General features: G+C 41.3%; 1 protein-coding gene across 1 annotated transcript in view; it reads left to right on the top strand.

Moving 5' to 3' along the window:
• GRPR (gastrin releasing peptide receptor) overlaps positions 1-10,213 on the top strand; it is a 334,343-nt gene extending 324,130 nt beyond the window's left edge. Inside the window, exons 5-6 of the mRNA XM_043896088.1 lie at positions 7,189-7,540; positions 9,112-10,213. Coding sequence (XP_043752023.1) covers positions 7,189-7,540; positions 9,112-9,501 — 742 coding nt within the window. The 3' untranslated portion in view covers positions 9,502-10,213. The remainder of the gene's footprint in view (positions 1-7,188; positions 7,541-9,111) is intronic.
• The last annotated feature ends 6,938 nt before the right edge of the window (positions 10,214-17,151 follow it).

Raw genomic sequence — 17,151 nt, 5'->3', positions numbered from 1 at the left:
TTTATGAACTCCTGTATAATACCCACCCACATTCCACAATGAACATTTCTTAAATTTCATTCTTGTTCTCTTTGCAGCATATATATATGTAAAGTATATAATAATAATATATATATTTAGTATATATATATATATTTGTTTGTTTTGTTTTACTTTGCTGAACTCTAGAAAGTAAGGTACAAACATTCTGACCTTTCACTCCTAAGTATGTTTGTATATTTCCTAAGAACAAGGACACTCTTCTACATAACCTCAATGCTATTATCATACCCAGTGAAATTAACAATAATTCCTTCAGTTCAGTTCAGTCGCTCAGTCGTGTCCGACTCTTTGCAACCCCATGGATGGCAGCACACTAGGCTTCCCTGTCCATCACCAACTCCTGAAGAATAATTCCTTAATTATAATAAGCATATAATATATAATAATTTCTTAATTGTAATATCCCAAAGAATAATTCCTTAATACTGACTAATATGTAATCCCTAATCAAATTTCCTCCATTGTCCCCAAAATGTCTTTTATAGCTTAAGAGCTGACTCATTGGAAAAGACCCTGATGCTGGGAAAGATTGAGGACAAGAGGAAAAGGGGGCAACAGAGGATGAGATGATTGGATGGCATCACTGACTCAATGGGCATGAGTTTGAGCAAACTCAGGGAGACAGTGAAGGACTAGGAAGCCTGGTGTGCTGCAGTTCATGGGGTTGCAAAGAGTCAGACATGACTTAGCGACTGAACAACAACAACCCCTAAACCCAGGATCAAATCAAGGTGTATTTATTGCATTTGGTTATTATATCTCCTTTTTCCAGGTTATTTTACTGTGATATAATTGACACATAAAATTGGGTTGGGAAGATCCCCTGAAGAAGGAAATGGCAACCTGTTCCAGTATTCTTGCCTGGGAAATCCCATGGACACAGGAGCCTGGAGGGGTACAGTCCTTGGGGTCTGAAAGAGTTGAACGCAACTGAGTGCACATGCACACACACATATGTATTATATACATTGAATTGTATAAGTTTATACATATGTATTCTATATATTGTGGAAAAACATTACTTGTTATAGCTCTTTCATCTCCTTTAAGGTAGAATAGTAGCTCCCCTACAGTCTTCTAAAACAATAACGTTGACTGTTTTGGTGAATCCAAGCTAGTTATCTAGTAGAATATGCCAGAATTGGATTTGTCTGATTGTTTCTTCATGGTAGATTCAGGTTAAAAATTGGAAGCAAGAACAGTTGTAAGCAATGCCATGTCCTTCCCATTGCATTGTATCAGGAGGCACAGGATAGCAGATTGTCCCACTGTTGGTGATGGTAAGTTTGATCAGGGCCACATTATGAATTTCCTGGACCCTTTGCACGTTTACTTACCTTCATGGGATCCTTTCTCTGTAAAAAGTATAAAAAATTTTATTTTATAGTTGTATTGTCACAAAGATAACCATAATTCAAGATAGATTATATTAAATTTTTTCTTCTGATTTTAAAAGAAATAAAGATATTCTCTTGAGCCTCTAGAAATATCATGGGCCCCAGACCTATGCCTGTTCCACCTAATGGAGAAGCTCACCCTGGGTTTGACCATTTGATTAGATGAGTGACCCCCAGACCTCCCCTACATAAAGGTACATTTTCCCTTTGTAATTAAGTAGTAATATGTGGGGAGCTCTTTGAGACTATGTGAGTATCTTGTCCCTGTAAAACCTCTCCCTCAGTGGTTTTATCATTTTTGCCTGAATCAGTTATTATGTTGAAGGTTGTAGGAGTTATATCCTATTCAGGGATGAGAATAGTGAAAGTGAAAGTATAGTCGCTCAGTCATGTCTGCCTCTTTGCGACCCCATGGACCATAGACCACCAGGCTCCTCTGTCCATGGAATTGGCTAGGCAAGAATACTGGAATGGATTGCCATTTCCTTCTCCAAGGGATCTTCCCAACCCAGGGATGAGAATACTGAGGTTCCAAGAGTCTGTGATTTGTCTGAGATCATAAAACTAGTGGCTACAATCACCATTAGGAACTAGGTCTCTGCTCCCCAATTCACTGAGGAAACTGAAGTATATTAAAAACGAGTGAAAAGAAGCACTGGAGTTTTTTGGTCCAGAGAGAAGAAGAGAAAAGGATGACTGTAATCTGTTACATACTTAAGATAACAGTTGGATGGGCACCAAGGAGCAGCAAGCTCTGCATTTGCAGAGTAATAGTTCAACGGAGGTAAGACTCCGTTGCTCTGGATTATAGTCATTTTACAAACCAGCTAATAATTGCCTCACATTTCTTCAGAAAAGTTCTTGGTGTTATTCTCAGGAGAAAATAAAGCCAAAGTTTAATAGTCTTGTCAAATCTTATTAGGTATTAGGATTCTAATTTAAATGCCGACAATGTGTCAGTTACCCTAGAGACCTTTTAGTTCATTTCGTTTTCTCTTCACCTCAGCCCTCTCCAGATAGCATGCATTAGGATTGTAATGGAGGTTTTAAAATATTGTTGTTCAACAATTCCTACAGACCTCGGTAGGTAATTATGAATACATAAGGGCTGAACTGCTGGATCCTTAAACATAAATAAACTGCCCGTGTTTGAATAAAAGACATACCTTTCTGTGGGCAAAAGTTTCCAACCGTGGGTGTGGGACCCCGCTACTTCTACTTGCCAAGAACCCCTTTGACACAATAATCTGGCACAGAGGACATTTTTAACCTTTCCAGTGTTTGCATAAGAAAAATGAAGCACAGATGTTTTCAGAAGTGGGAAGCAGTTGTTTTCAGCCCCCTCTTATCAGAGGAGTGAATCGGTCAGTCTGTGGAAAAATGATTCTTACTAGGTATGTGAAAGTGAATCTGTTGTCACTTATTTATGTGAAGCTGAATATAAAAGACACATCTGCGAGTCACCTATCATTAATCTTAATTGATTAGCAAGTCTTTGCTGAGCCTCTACTTTGAAATAAGTGGTATGCAGAAGAGGGGGCCTGGGGCAATTTCAATGATACAGAAGACAAGAAGAGCAGAAGATATGAGCTTTTGACCTCAGGAACTTATGAGAAAATCATGTAGAAAAGACATGCCCATGGAAAGCTAGAAGCAATTGAAAGTAATGCAGAGGAAGCATAAAGCGAGAAGAGTAAAGTCAGACAGGTTGGGAGAAGGAAAGGGAATTATTGATGTCTCGATTGGTCAGCAAAAGCTGTAAGATGGTACTTATAAGCTGGAATTTGAAAAGATCGCCTTAAGATGAATGGAGCCTCCGGGATGGAGCATGAAGAAAGGAGGAGGCAAGAAAGTAACGGTGGATTTAGGAACTGGTCTGTGTCTTGAGAACAATCGAAAGTTGACAGCTCATTCTTTCAGAGGACAGCAAGCAGGGGATAACTTATGCAAAATGATCCTGGAAATAAAATCTGATGATAGCTTTAAATGACCAGCATGTCTAATTGTTCTAGATAAGGCTCTTTTGTTGATAGTGAATGGTGGCCACTTAAACCAACTCAAATGAAAAGGGAACAGGAGAATTGTAAGATTATAACAGGACACCTCTCGTACATTCAAAAGTAGTTCATGGGCCAGGAACCAAGGACCCTCTGTAGGACTTAGGGCCACATCATCTCAGCTTCTTCTTTTATGTCTGCCTCATTCTCTTTCTTTCATTCTACCTACTTTGGTTATTCATCTTGCCCTGATTGCTTCCTTGACATCATAACCTTTTCTTTGTAGCATCTATGATTGACTGATTACATCCTCTCAATTTTTCAGTTTAAATGCTTAAGACAAAGAGAGAGTCTCTGGTAGCTGGCCAGGCAGTTTATTGGCTGGTTTACAATATTGAGTATCCACCCTAGTCCAACCGGCCATCACTCCTAAACGAGAACCACCCCTTGGGGATCTCCCTTCACTGTGAGCTCCAGGCAGAGCAGTCTAAACCAGAAGATATAGACTGATATGTTCCATGCTCTACAGAACCATTAGACTTCCAGGGAACATTTGGTATGCTCCATACACATTTGTGAAATGGCTGATCTGTTTATCTCTAGGAAGAATTTACCCAGAGCATTCTTCTGAAAAAGCTGTAGTATCCTGAACAGACTTGGTTTACATTGAATACTGACCTCACCACTTCTGAAACCACCTGCATTTCAGTCAGCTTGTCACTGTAGAGTGGGGCTAATAGCACCTACCTGTTAAAACGTAAGTGAGATCACGTAGATGCTAGTCTCTGCCTGGCAGAAGGCAAGAGCTTAGTGAATGGAATTTCCTTAATTTCTTTGAAATCTTATTAATATTCCATAACAAAATTGTTTGCAATGCATTTTTACTTATTTTTAAATTATACAAATGATACATGAATATATCTGAATATTTTAAAGCAAACCCTAGATAGATATTATTTCACTGGTAAATATTTTAGGATGTGTTTTTAATAAAGTATTTTTTAAAACACAGAATCACAATACCACTATTAAACCCATTACATTAAAAATAATTCCTTGATATCACCAGTACTAAATCTGTATTTGATTTTCTTCAGTAGTCTCAAAAAAGTCTTTTTATGGTTGTTTGCTTTGGATCAGAATCCAAAAGAAGGGATTTCCCTGGTTGTCCAGTAGTTAGGACTTCTCATTCTCATTGCCAGGGGCCTGGGTTCGATCCCTGGTCAGGGAACTAAGATCCTGCATGCTGCACAGCATGGCCGAAAAATAAACAAAATATAAAATAATGCAAAATGGGTCTACACATTGCACTACTGATATCAGTCAGTCTGTAACCATTCTCTCTGCTTTTTTATACCATATATTTGTTGTAAAAAATGGGGTCATTATTCCTGTAGAATTTTTTGTTTCAGGATTTGACTGGCTGCATTATCTAGCTGGTTCTTCTATCCCCACATTTCTTGAAAACTGGTACATAGATCCAGAGGCTAATTTAGATTTAGACTCAAATTATTTTTCTGACAAAGCAATCAGAGAAATGTTTTATACTATCTTCCATGTTTTAAAAGTTGTGAATTTGAAATCGTGGCTCAATGTCTCATGGCATTTTGCACTTAGGAATGCAAGATTCCCAAGAGGGAAGGAGGGAAGCCATTCCTTCTGGCTTCTGCTTCATACATGAGGAGATCACCTTCCTTTGGAGAGTTAATGGTACTTGTGACTGCCCATTTATCTCTGATTGATTTATCTAAGATATCTTTAATTATATATATCTTTGGCTGAGGATGTTCACATATCTTTCATTAAAAATATCTATTCCTTTCCTTCATTCCAGACTAGAAATTAAAATGTTTGAAATTATTAATGACTAGAGAAAGCACCACAGGACAATAGAACCTCCTTTTGAAATGTTTAATTTTTTAAAATTGTTTTAAGTGTGCTAATGCAAATTATGGGTGGAAAATCACATGCAGGTATACTGAAGCGGGACAATAGTGTTGTTCTGGAGTGTTGGGGATATCTGATAAATAGTCTCCTTTTCTTCCCTACCTGAAGTGGGAACAGAGAACTAGATATAAAATGAGACAGATGATGATTAAAAAATAATTGCTTCTACATCTGATAAAGCTGTTTGGAGACTATGACCTAGGTCCACAGCAATAATGGACTTGCAGACACTCTGATTGCCTATATTAGAGGTGCCATTCACCTAGTCAGGGACACCTATAAGCACAGGCCTCTCTGAGTCCAGTGCACATGCCAGGTTCTTTTTCTCAAACTCACCACTCAAAACTCACACCCACTTCCCTGGAGACAGGCAGAAAGTGAGTGAGGGGTCAGGATGCAGCCAAGAATGGTAACTCAGTGGAGGTTTAGTCAACTTGGAAACAAGTGGAAATAACTATACCTCTTCACTGAAGGCCATGATACAAAAGAATATCAGAGGCAGAACCTGGTGTCAACACAGCATTTTTAGCATTGGACACACATTTAGATGGTTCCAACTCATGTCAACTTCTACACTATAGCAGCTCATGTGCAGTAGAACAAATGTTTGTACAGTGTGTGCAGATCTTGACAGATACCAAGATAGATAAAGACCCAGTCTTTGCCCACCAGAGGCTCATCTTTTAGTGGGTTCTCAGACAAGTGGGCCCAAAATAGATGTGTGGCTCACTGTGGTAGGTGTTGTATGGGTAGCTGGCAACCTCCAGATGTCAGCTCCTTCCAGGTCCACTTCAACTTTCAAGCTATGGTCATGCTCTTCTTGGGCAGTTCCTGCCCAGTGACAGAACTGGCTAGCAATTGAGATCACCCTCTTTTTGGGTGGTCCCAGCCAGTAACCAAGCTAGGTGGTGCTACAAGGGCTTGGCCATTTCCACTGAGATAGGACTCCCCCACTGGGCAATCTTTGCTCCTGAGCGTCCCATTGAGCTGGTGCCGGGTGACCAGCTGTCAGTTACTGGGACTGAGAAATTTCCCAGGATGTAGGACTTCCGGTGCTAAAACTGGGAAATGTCCAGGGAAACGTGGATGGTTGGTCACCTTGGCTGGTGTACACCTTGTCAGGTCTGCCTCAGGGTCTGACAGCTCCCTCTGCCCTGTCCTGCCTCCTCCCCTTTCCCCACACATGTTCATCAACAGTAAACTCTTTGTCCTCCTGTCTTCATCTCAGTGTCGGCTTCCCAGAGCTCAACCCGAATACTGCAAGAGAAGATGAGGCCGAAAGAGAGTAGGAGGGCAGGGGAAAGATTAGTTTGATAATTACAGCGATGCGTCTGTGTATAACTTTTCCAGCGAACTATTTGTTCTTCAGCCTTTGATAAAGAAAAGAGGTGTCTGTAAATACTCAGTGACTAAAGTTTCCTAAACTGCATTTGAAATACTCAAAATGAAGGCTTTGCCAAAAAAACAAAATAAAAAAACCAACCTTCTTGTTCCAGTGTCCTTTGTTAAACATGCTTTGTTATTCATTTCTGTGATTTAAGAAAATAAAAGAAGCTTCAGCTTTTCTGAGAAGTATTCTTAAAATCAAGAGAGAATGGGAAAAGGGGGACATCGTTCAGAGCCGGGCTAGGATGAGGTGAGCAACGAGCTTGGGGGCAGCATTTAAGGAGGCGCTCACTATGAGTTCAGAGTCAGCCCTTGGATGACCTTTCTTAAAGTATTGCACCTCAGGGGCCTCCCTGGCCTTGCCCTAGTCCACACCCTGGCAACTTAATATTAAGCAACTTCCCTCTTTCCTGCCCCAGGTACAAAGCCATCGTGCGGCCGATGGATATCCAGGCCTCCCATGCCCTGCTGAAAATCTGCCTCAAAGCCGCACTGATCTGGATCGTCTCCATGCTGCTGGCCATCCCAGAGGCCGTGTTTTCTGACCTACATCCCTTCCATGAGGAAAGCACCAACCAGACCTTCATTAGCTGTGCCCCGTACCCACACTCTAATGAGCTGCACCCCAAAATCCACTCCATGGCTTCCTTCCTGGTCTTCTACATCATCCCGCTGTCGATCATCTCTGTGTACTACTATTTCATCGCCAGAAATCTGATCCAGAGTGCCTACAATCTCCCCGTGGAAGGGAATATACATGTCAAGAAGCAGGTGGGTGCTTAGGAGTAAATCATTTCCTCCTTGGGGATTCGATCCCTTGCATATATGTAGGACTCCACTGACAAGTTCCGTATTTAGGTGGTCCCGCTGCCTGATTCTGCAGTAGAAGAGGTGAGTGATCTGTGGCCAGATGGTAAACAGAGATTCCTAGCTGCAGAAGACTCAGCATTCAGATGTCCCTTAGGATCTTGTTCTTTTATTTAAGGCTAGGTTTAGTGAGGTGCTGAGAACCTGAAAGCTTTAGAGTATGGCTTGTTTCTGGGAAAAATCTGAAAAACATGTTAGTGTTTTTTAAAAGATAAAATGTGGTGTCTCAGAGGGATGCAACTGCTTTAAACTCCAGTCGCATTCTTTGGGTAGGAAGAGGGTCACCATATGTGATAAGGCAGAAAGGGCTGGAAAATGAGGCTGGTTGAAGAAAAAGAAGTAGTTTGATTAAGATGGGTTCACATTGATTTGAGTTCAAATCCAGGCTTCCTGACCTACTCATTTACCCTCTCTGAGTTTCTTACCCATGAGGAGGGTAATAACCCTTATATTAGAAGGCTGTTGGAGGATGACAAGAGGAGCATATCTACCCCCAGGTGGTCCAGAATGCAGGATGCCCTCCGTCTGTGTTAGCCTGCCTTCCCCAGTCCCCCCATCACTCCCGTAATCTCATCCTGAGGTATAAATGGTAGAAACCAGGGACTCTGGCTTTCTCCTCTGTGGCAATTTTTGCCTTCTAGTCCAAATGTAGATCAAGTGGTATTTATGATGGAAAGACAGAAAGACTTTCCCCTCATTTAAAATGTGTAGCCGACTTAGTTGGAGGCTTCACCTCTAAAATTCTCTTTTTTCCTACTCAATTATGGGGGGAAAGCAGCAGTCCTCAGTGAAACGCTCCCCCCTGCTTGAAGGAGTTCTCAGTGGAGAACATCCATTGTATCCCCAATTCTTGAAGGAGAATGATGTTTCCTCTTGCCGTAGCAAAGTGAGTTGGGAACAAAAGGAGATGCTCAGCCCACTTTTGTTTGAGACTCTTCCTATATTATATAGGCTAGAAATAACTTGAGATTTAAAAAAAAAAAAATGGTAACAGGCAGTTATCTTAGTTTGGCCAATGGGGAAGAACAAAGTTGGGTCCTTTTTTAAGCATCAGAGGGAAGAAGAAATTATTAACTGTGGAACCAAGGAAGACATGAAGTCATATGGCTGGTAACTGCACCAATGCCCTTCCGAGGAAAAAGAGGGCACTTACTAGAATTTCATTGTGCAGTCCACTCAAGCGTGTAATCAACTTTGTTTAAAGAGTTGCTCTCACTGTTCTCTGCTCATCCATTTCTGCTTCCTGGCATTTTCCTTTCTGTGTCTGACTGTTTTCTTTTTCTGTCTGTTTCTATTGGTTTTCTCTCCTCTGTTTCTCTCATCTTCTCTCCTATGGAACTCATTTTCTGGGCCTTGTGAGCTTATCCATTTCCCTAATTCATTTTCCCCTTCTTTTTCTCTGCCCATGTCTTTGTCTCTGCATCCCCCGCCCTGTCCCTCGGTCCCTCTGTCTCTCTGTGTGACTCTGTCCTCAGATTGAATCCAGGAAGCGCCTGGCCAAGACAGTGCTGGTGTTCGTGGGTCTCTTCGCCTTCTGCTGGCTCCCCAACCATATCATCTACCTGTACCGCTCCTACCACTACTCCGAGGTGGACACCTCCATGCTCCACTTCGTCACCAGCATCTGCGCCCGCCTTCTGGCCTTCACCAACTCCTGCGTGAACCCTTTTGCCCTCTACCTGCTGAGCAAGAGCTTTAGGAAGCAGTTCAACACCCAGCTCCTCTGTTGCCGGTCTGGCCTGATGAGCCGGTCTCACAGTGCCGGCAGAAGTACCAGCTGCATGACCTCCTTCAAGAGCACCAACCCCTCCGCCGCCACCTTCAGCCTCATCAATGGAAACATCTGTCACGAGGGGTACGTCTAGACTCACCCTTGACCCTGCCCCCCTGGTTTTGCTTTATGGCTGGTGAGGAACCCTCGCATCACTGGTTGTTTCTATACCCTCCGAAGACCCTTTGGCAGGCTTGTGAGTGATCTGGGTGGGTAGGGGAGAGGCCCAAATGGGTCACTTGGAAGGCCTATCATGGCTTGCATTTTCCATTTCAACTTGTGGGCGCTGCTTCGGAGGTAGAACTTTCCCTTTTTAAGAAAAGGGAACAAATAAGAAATCTATATTTTAAGCATTAAACCCTGAGATACAGATGTGCTCAACTAAGTCATAGAAACTACATGAACAGCCAGATTTATATAGCAGAGAAATTGTACATTGACTGCTTTCTGAAAAACCTCCCCTTGTCATTTCTTTAAGCAGAAGCTAGTGCTTTATGAATGTGATTTGAGTCATTTTTCAGGAATATTTATAATCACAAACCAAGGAACTTATTTTTACACTTGTAATGTGAAAAGCCAACCCTCGGAGAGTCCCATATATACAGGACAGTCCCCAAATTGATAACACTGGAAGCCAATTTCAAACAAATCCCTGAGTTTCGATTGTTTTTAAAAGACATAGCTGAGGACATAGGAAAAACATTCACTGCATCATTTTAAGGCAAAAACACAACCAAACATGCCGACACATATATCAAGATGCACATGTGCCTGTGGAGTGACAGTTCTAACTCAGCGCAGGTCCTTTTTGCTATTACCCAGTTATAATCATCCATGGTGCCATTCTACCATATTAGAGAAATCCTTTGGCCGGGGGGTGGGTGGGATTGATTATGTTATTTATTCATCAAAAATGTATAAAGATGCATTAAGTTAAGTATTTATTTTAGGCATATAGGTTTTCAGCCAACTGTATTGACGTCTATTTGGCTGTTCTTGTCTGCTACGCTGAAGAATGTGAGAAGAAAGGGATTATATTGAAGTGGAAATAGAAACATGTTTACATTTAATGTCTGCTTTAGGTAAAGTCTGTGGCAGGAAATGAATTCAATGTCAGTAATATATGTTTCAGTCTCAGTATGTGTGAGAAAGTTGTAGGGGTCTCAGGTTTAAGAACTGACTGAAAGACAGATATATATACATTAAGTTTCTACTTATGAAGAGTATTTATAAAATAGCCCATGTACAGGAAAATACTGGATTTAAATCTCTTTTGTTTTCCAACTGAGTAAAAGGATTTGACTCTCTTACTTTAGAAACCCTGAATAAAGTTTTTCTTTACTCAAGGATAGGCCAATTCTGCTAGGTTGCAAATCCAAATTCTGCAAATGTGACCTCATGTGTAGCCCTCAAACACTAAGGCAGTTTTAGTTCCGTTTTTCTCTATCCAGGTGAGATAGAAGAGCCAGCTCTCTTTTCCACATGGCATATTTCATAAGATTTTTGTTTCAGCTTTAGGAGTTGGGACCAAGACTGCTGTCAAGATCTGTACTTATAATTGTGTTAGCTGGAATGAACCTCTGCACTTCTGTTTGCCACATGCACTTATATAGTGTACACACCTGCTTTCCTGGCACTCCATATTACATGGGGCCGTTTGAAAAGAAGACAGGTAGTGTAGCTCAAAGAACCAAGATTTTTAGCTTGATGTCCTAGCTCTGTCTCTAGTCATATATATGTATGTGTATATATATAGACATGAGTATCATTTTTTAAAATCTCCAGAATGAGAAGACAGTTCCACCTATTGCTAAGATCCTCTGAGTCCCATCATCTCTAGGTCTGTCTCTAAAGCATTTATATAACCACCTCCCCGCATTTGTCCCACCTCTGCCACCTTTGCAACAACTCCTCTTGAGAAATCCTTCAACTGCCATTCTACACTCATGTTCACATTAGTGGAGTGGAAGGAGATAGACAATTCCATCGCTTGGAATAATTTGTATGAATGATGTCCCATTAGCTTGTTGTATTTTGTAATTAGAGCTGAAAGAGACAGTAGAAAACACATTACTCGATCTCCTCATTGTGCAAAGAGTACTCTTCCTGTTCACAGTTCTTCACCCTCCACGCACCTGTTATCTTGAACTGCCGCTCACAGTTTTACCCTTAGCTTTCTTCAAAACTCTTGAGTGTAAGTGACTCCATACCTAGTTAGTTGCTAAAGTGTCTGACTTCCTAGCATGACTTGTTCAAGCATCTCTGATCTACCTGCATCCAAAGATGTTTTGGGAGTAGGACTTATCTTAATGCCTCCAGTTAATATCATAGGCATAGACTTTGGCCTCCTTTCTAGCTTCTGAATAAACAGAAGATTGATATCTAGCTCTAGCTATGTGTCCTTAGGCAAATCTTATCACCTCTTTGAGACTCTTGAATGAAAAGGTTGGAGGAGGTCTTTGCCAGCCAGTGACTTTTAGGACTGGTCACATTATTTTGTGAATCAACTGATTGACCCCAACCTTCTCAGTGGAATGAACTTAGCCAGGCCCTTCTCTAGAGAAGTCAAATTTTTATTTTACCTCCAGAACCTAAAATCACAGTGTGAGACACCCAAGCCCCCATGTGATATCACGTCTGTGTCAGGGTTAAGTATGGCGGCAGGGGTTGGAGCTAAGACATTTCACGCCTGGCTTCCAAAGATAATCACGTTTAGCACTATGTCTTTGGTAAGGAGGAAAAAAAAAAATCAATTTTGGCTGTGGAAAACCATCTGTGTTTATTCAATTGACAGACACTACCTTTCACTCTATCTTAAATTGAGCCTCCCCGAGGCAGGCAGCTCAACAGTGATAGATTAAGCAATAAACAAGGCAATCTTCCCACCAACGGCTGCTGCAGGCAGGGATTTTCCAGAGCAAGATGGTCCTCCCTGCCCTGTGCAGACAAGGCCCCGCCTTGTCATTGACATGATGATTCCCCATAAATGTGGATGGCCAAATCCTCTTCTTCTAGCTGCCCTCACACTCCTGCACTGAACCTGATCTTCTGCCTCATTAACAAGCCCTGGATTTCCCTGCTTTGCCTCACAGTTTGGCTTCCTCTAGAAGGATGGAGAAACCTTGGATAAATAAACAGTTTAGAGACTCCTTCACACAAACCAAGTTCAGCTTGTTATGAAAATATTCGTTGAATAGAAATAAATGAACTTATTCACAGGGCCCACTTAAGTTAAAAGTCTTCATTTGTGCCCAAAGTGGCAGCCAGTTATTGCTTTTGGAGTCTATTCAAGTGCCAGGTAGCTTTTGATAATAGTGATTAGCTTTGTTTGGGGACTACAAGAATGACATCCTCAGTCTATGGACTGCTAAATCAAGGTAGCTAAATCATTTTTCCCAGGAGCCAGATAGAAACAATGATCCTGGTGACCTGACTGTATTAGAGTGGTATAATTGTACAAACTGTGTTGTGATTAGATGGGGTGGTACAAACTTTCTTGCCATTTGTGACCTTCACACCCACACCAGGAAGAAGATGTCATCACAGAGTAGTTTAGAATTAACCCTGAGTTGTTGGGCAGAATGAAGCACATTTGGCACATTTGTCTAATATTTGACTGAATTTTCATAAAATGGATTAACAGATGAAAACAAAGGAATTAGTCACTCCCCTGGGACCAAACTTTGTGGGAGCTAGTCAATGAAACCAAGCCCTAACAAACTCTACTTCATTCTGAATCTAGATGGTCATTTCTCTCAGCCCCCACCTCAACAACCATCCCCCGCCCCACAGGCCCAACACAAACACAGTCGTCATGTCAAGCAATCTCTTACCATGATTTTGGCCTTCAAAGAACCCATTTTTAGGTGAGGACTAAGCATTAACTCCAGCAGTCAACAGATCACACACTGAGAACAAGCTTTTCTCATGTGAAAGTTGACATAAATTCGGTGGAATTTATCTAAATTTCTAAAAAGTTTCAGAACTCCTCAGTTGAAGTATTACATATTCACAATTAATTCAAAAAAGGCTTTGCAGTGACCTAGTGTTCATGGTCTGTAAAGCACTTTTATACTCATTGCCTCATCTTATCCCAGCCTTTGCTGCTGGCCAGAGAGCTGCTGTACATCCTTTCCTGTGGAAGTTTGTAAAGGACACTGACTAGTGACCGTCCACTATTCGATTAAAAGGCCTAGGGAACTATGAGGCTGAAGCATGAGACTGGCTATTGGACCACACTGATGTTCAAAAAGGTGATTTCATGTGGTTCGATGTAATGTGATCTCATTCATTCTCACGGCCCATTCTGTGCTATTGAAGAACAGAGTTGATCATTGCCACCCAGTTTACAGGACAGTCTCTTGCCCAAGTGAGTCTCTTTAACTTGGCACAAGGGAGTGAGTAGTTTCATCATTGGTTGCCTCAAGAGAGGCATACTACTTGGAACAGCATTCTCCATCTGAATGGAGTTCTGCCATTCTAGAAGTGCTGGAAGGAAGGGGCCCAAGTTCCCCTGGCCCCAAGAATGTATCACATGCAGTGCTGAGCACATTGCTGTTCATCCTCACCAGCACCTTGAAGAACATTCAGAAGATGAAGCCGAGGTGCAGGGAGATTGATTCACGGTTCCAAGGCCACATGGCACAACTGAAGGACAGAGCATTAACCTGAGCCTGCCTCTCTCTTATGTCCTCATCCATTCAACTGCTCAGTGTTGCTCCCTAAATCCAGCCCACATGAGAAGTTCATTCATGGAACCTCATAGACCTACTCTGCATTTTGTCTAAAGGCCTGAACTACTGACAATGTCAAGTAATATCCAATAAGGGCATCAAAAATGTTTGTAAGCACGTAAGTTAAGGGCAGCACAAAGTAAGTGGGCAAGGAAGTCCTTTAGCTCAGTTGCCCCCAGAGACACAATTCAGTTGCAGATGGTGGCCCTGGTTCTGTGACTTACTGAGGAGGAGAAAACCTTGGCGAAAGGCCATGTTCACAGAGAGGACCCCAGTGAGAGTAGTCAGTCCAGTCATCCTTCTTCAAATCAGGGTTACTTGAGGAAAAGGTGTCAGGAAGAGGTAGAACCACTTACTTCCCCCAAGAAAGAGTAAGCATGACAGTGGATGGTTTCCTGAAGTCTGGAGACACTGGCCACATGAATAGCCTTGAATAGAAAACTATCTCCTGGACTGAGGGACCACGTCATGGGCTCAGGTGTGGACCTGGGTGTCTGGGTGCCTGGCCTTACGGGCCCTGTTATAATCCCAGATGCCTCTGCCTCTCTGCTCTCTCTCAGCTCATGTTCTAGAAGATAAGATTATTTTCCTTTTCCCCTCAAATTTAAATTTCATTCCCAGAGCCATATAGTGCCATGGAAGGACTCACATAATTTTATGGTCTTTTAAAAGGATCATTTTAATGGACAGTAAAACCTCACACATTCAACACTTCATTAATTCCCAGACAAGCTTGAAAATTTTGGTATAGTCCAGGATTTCAGAGTTCAGACTGCGTTATATAATTTGGGCCTGTAATGAATCCAAATTTTCCATCACTTTACTTCAATTTTAGCTATTGATATTGTCAACATTAAGAAAGTTAAACTGATTTTCTTAAAGAAAATTTTTTTTCCTGTAATTTGGGCTTAACTAGTTCAAACATGACTTTTTTGCATCTGAGTCAACAGGGTTTTGGTAATAAAATTTGTTTAAATGGTCAGTTCAGTGAGTTGTAAAAATATCTGGCACAAACTTATTTAATGTCGTTTTCTGTTTTGTTTTAAATATTAGATTCATATTTTGTAAATTATAATTGTACTTGTTACTTTTAACTGTAAATATTTATTGCATTAAAAACGTGCACTGTATTAAATAACTTGGAATAAGTATAAATAATGTCATGGCTTGGCTTTGCCTAGACTCCTAAGAGTAATGAATTATTTATAAGAAATTCACAATAATAATATAAATGATTCAGATCCTTTTAAATGTGCAAACTTAACTGTGTGACCTTGTAAAATTCTATCTATGAAGTGTGCTCATTGATTGTACTCTTATTTTTCAAGAAATGTTCCCAGTGCTTCTATTACGTTGTACCTGGCCTGTATAACATTAAGTCAAATCCAATGTAGTAAGCTGAATACTCAAGTCACAGAAGATAAGAAATGTGTTTTATTTCTTAATATAATAAAGCATAATTTATGAAATGGACAGATGCATGTATGCAGTGTTCAATAAAAACATAGCTGTTGCATGAGTGTAGTCTGTGGGTATACGCCCCAGAGTTCCTTGGTTCCAGAACTGTCTAAATCAGAAGCACCCAAATCAACTCCTGTTGACTCTGGAACATCTGAGGATGTGGCCTAAAAAAATCAGCATTTTAAAACACCCTAGGGGATTCCTTAGAACATGAGAGTTTTGTTTCATTAAATGTCTAAAATATATATGTTTAACTTTTGAAGAAGTAAGCTAGTCTCATGATTCAAAATTGAAAGCACAGAAAGGTATTCAGTGAGAAGACACTAGGCTACCACAGTCCGCTACCCTCATGGTCAGCATCCATCATCACCTTCCTCCAAAGGGTGGCCAGTTATTAGTTTCTTACATGTGTATACTCCAGGACATTATGTATGCATATGAAAATAAATACAAATATGTGTTTTCCAGCATCCCACCACTATTTTACATTTTAGAGAAACCATAGCATATTATATTTGGGCTTCCCTCGTGGCTCAGCTGGTAAAGAATCACCTGCAGTGCGGGAGACCTGGGTTTGATCCCTGGGTTGGGAAGATCCCCTGGAGAAGGGAAAGGCTACCCACTGCAGTGTTCTGGCCTGGAGAATTCCATGAACTGTATAGTCCATGGGGTCACAAAGAGTTGGACACGACTGAGCAACTTTCACTTTCACTTCACTTTCATATTATAGGCATTGTTTGGTCCCTTGCTTACTTCACCTCACACCATATCTTGGCAATCTTTCCATATCATTATATAAAGTTCTTCCTCCTTCTTTCTTACACCTACAGAGTATCTTCTAATTTGTCCAGTCTACCATTGATGAACACTGAAGTTGTTTCCATTATTTTGCTGTATGAATATTGTTACAGTGAAAAACATATATAATTTCATGTATGGACAAGTGTTACTTCAGGGGGAAAAAAAAAAATCCCAAATGTAGAATCGTGGAACCAGAGACCATGTACCTTAATAATTTTGACAGTTATTCCAAATTTTTTTCTTTAGGGCTTGAATACCAAAGTTTGAGAGCCTCTGTTTTCTGGGATAATCCTAACCATCAGAGACCAGGAAAGCAGCAAAGAAACGACAAAACAGCTGGCAGTAAGTGGGGGCCGTCCATGCTCCCTGCAGCCTAGGTGAGAAGGGGTAACCAGGCATGCCCACCATAGTCAGCCAGTTCCTGGAGAGGTGCATTGACCCCCAGGTCCAGGGGGCTGCAGACTGCAGGGGATGTGTAACCATGGGAGCATCTTGGAGGAAGGCTCACCATTTCCCCTGCCATGCACCCAACCACCATGAAGTATAGCACTTACAACTCCCTGTTAAATTGTAAGTGCTCTCTGAAAGTGTCAGTGCTTTAAATCGCTGAAAGTCATGATTCACTTTTGTGCCTGAAGTAGACTCTGTGCCTCTAGTTTCCCTGGATTACATGGGACATTTCAGATCTGTCCATGTTAACTGCTCAGAGCTCCACCCAAAGCCCAGGTGTTTCTTCCTATTAGAAACTC

Source organism: Cervus elaphus, chromosome X, assembly GCF_910594005.1.
Source record: "Cervus elaphus chromosome X, mCerEla1.1, whole genome shotgun sequence".
Taxonomy (NCBI): Eukaryota; Metazoa; Chordata; class Mammalia; order Artiodactyla; family Cervidae; genus Cervus; species Cervus elaphus.
The sequence above is the reverse complement of the archived record's forward strand: the minus strand, read 5'-3'. Positions and strand labels throughout refer to the sequence as shown.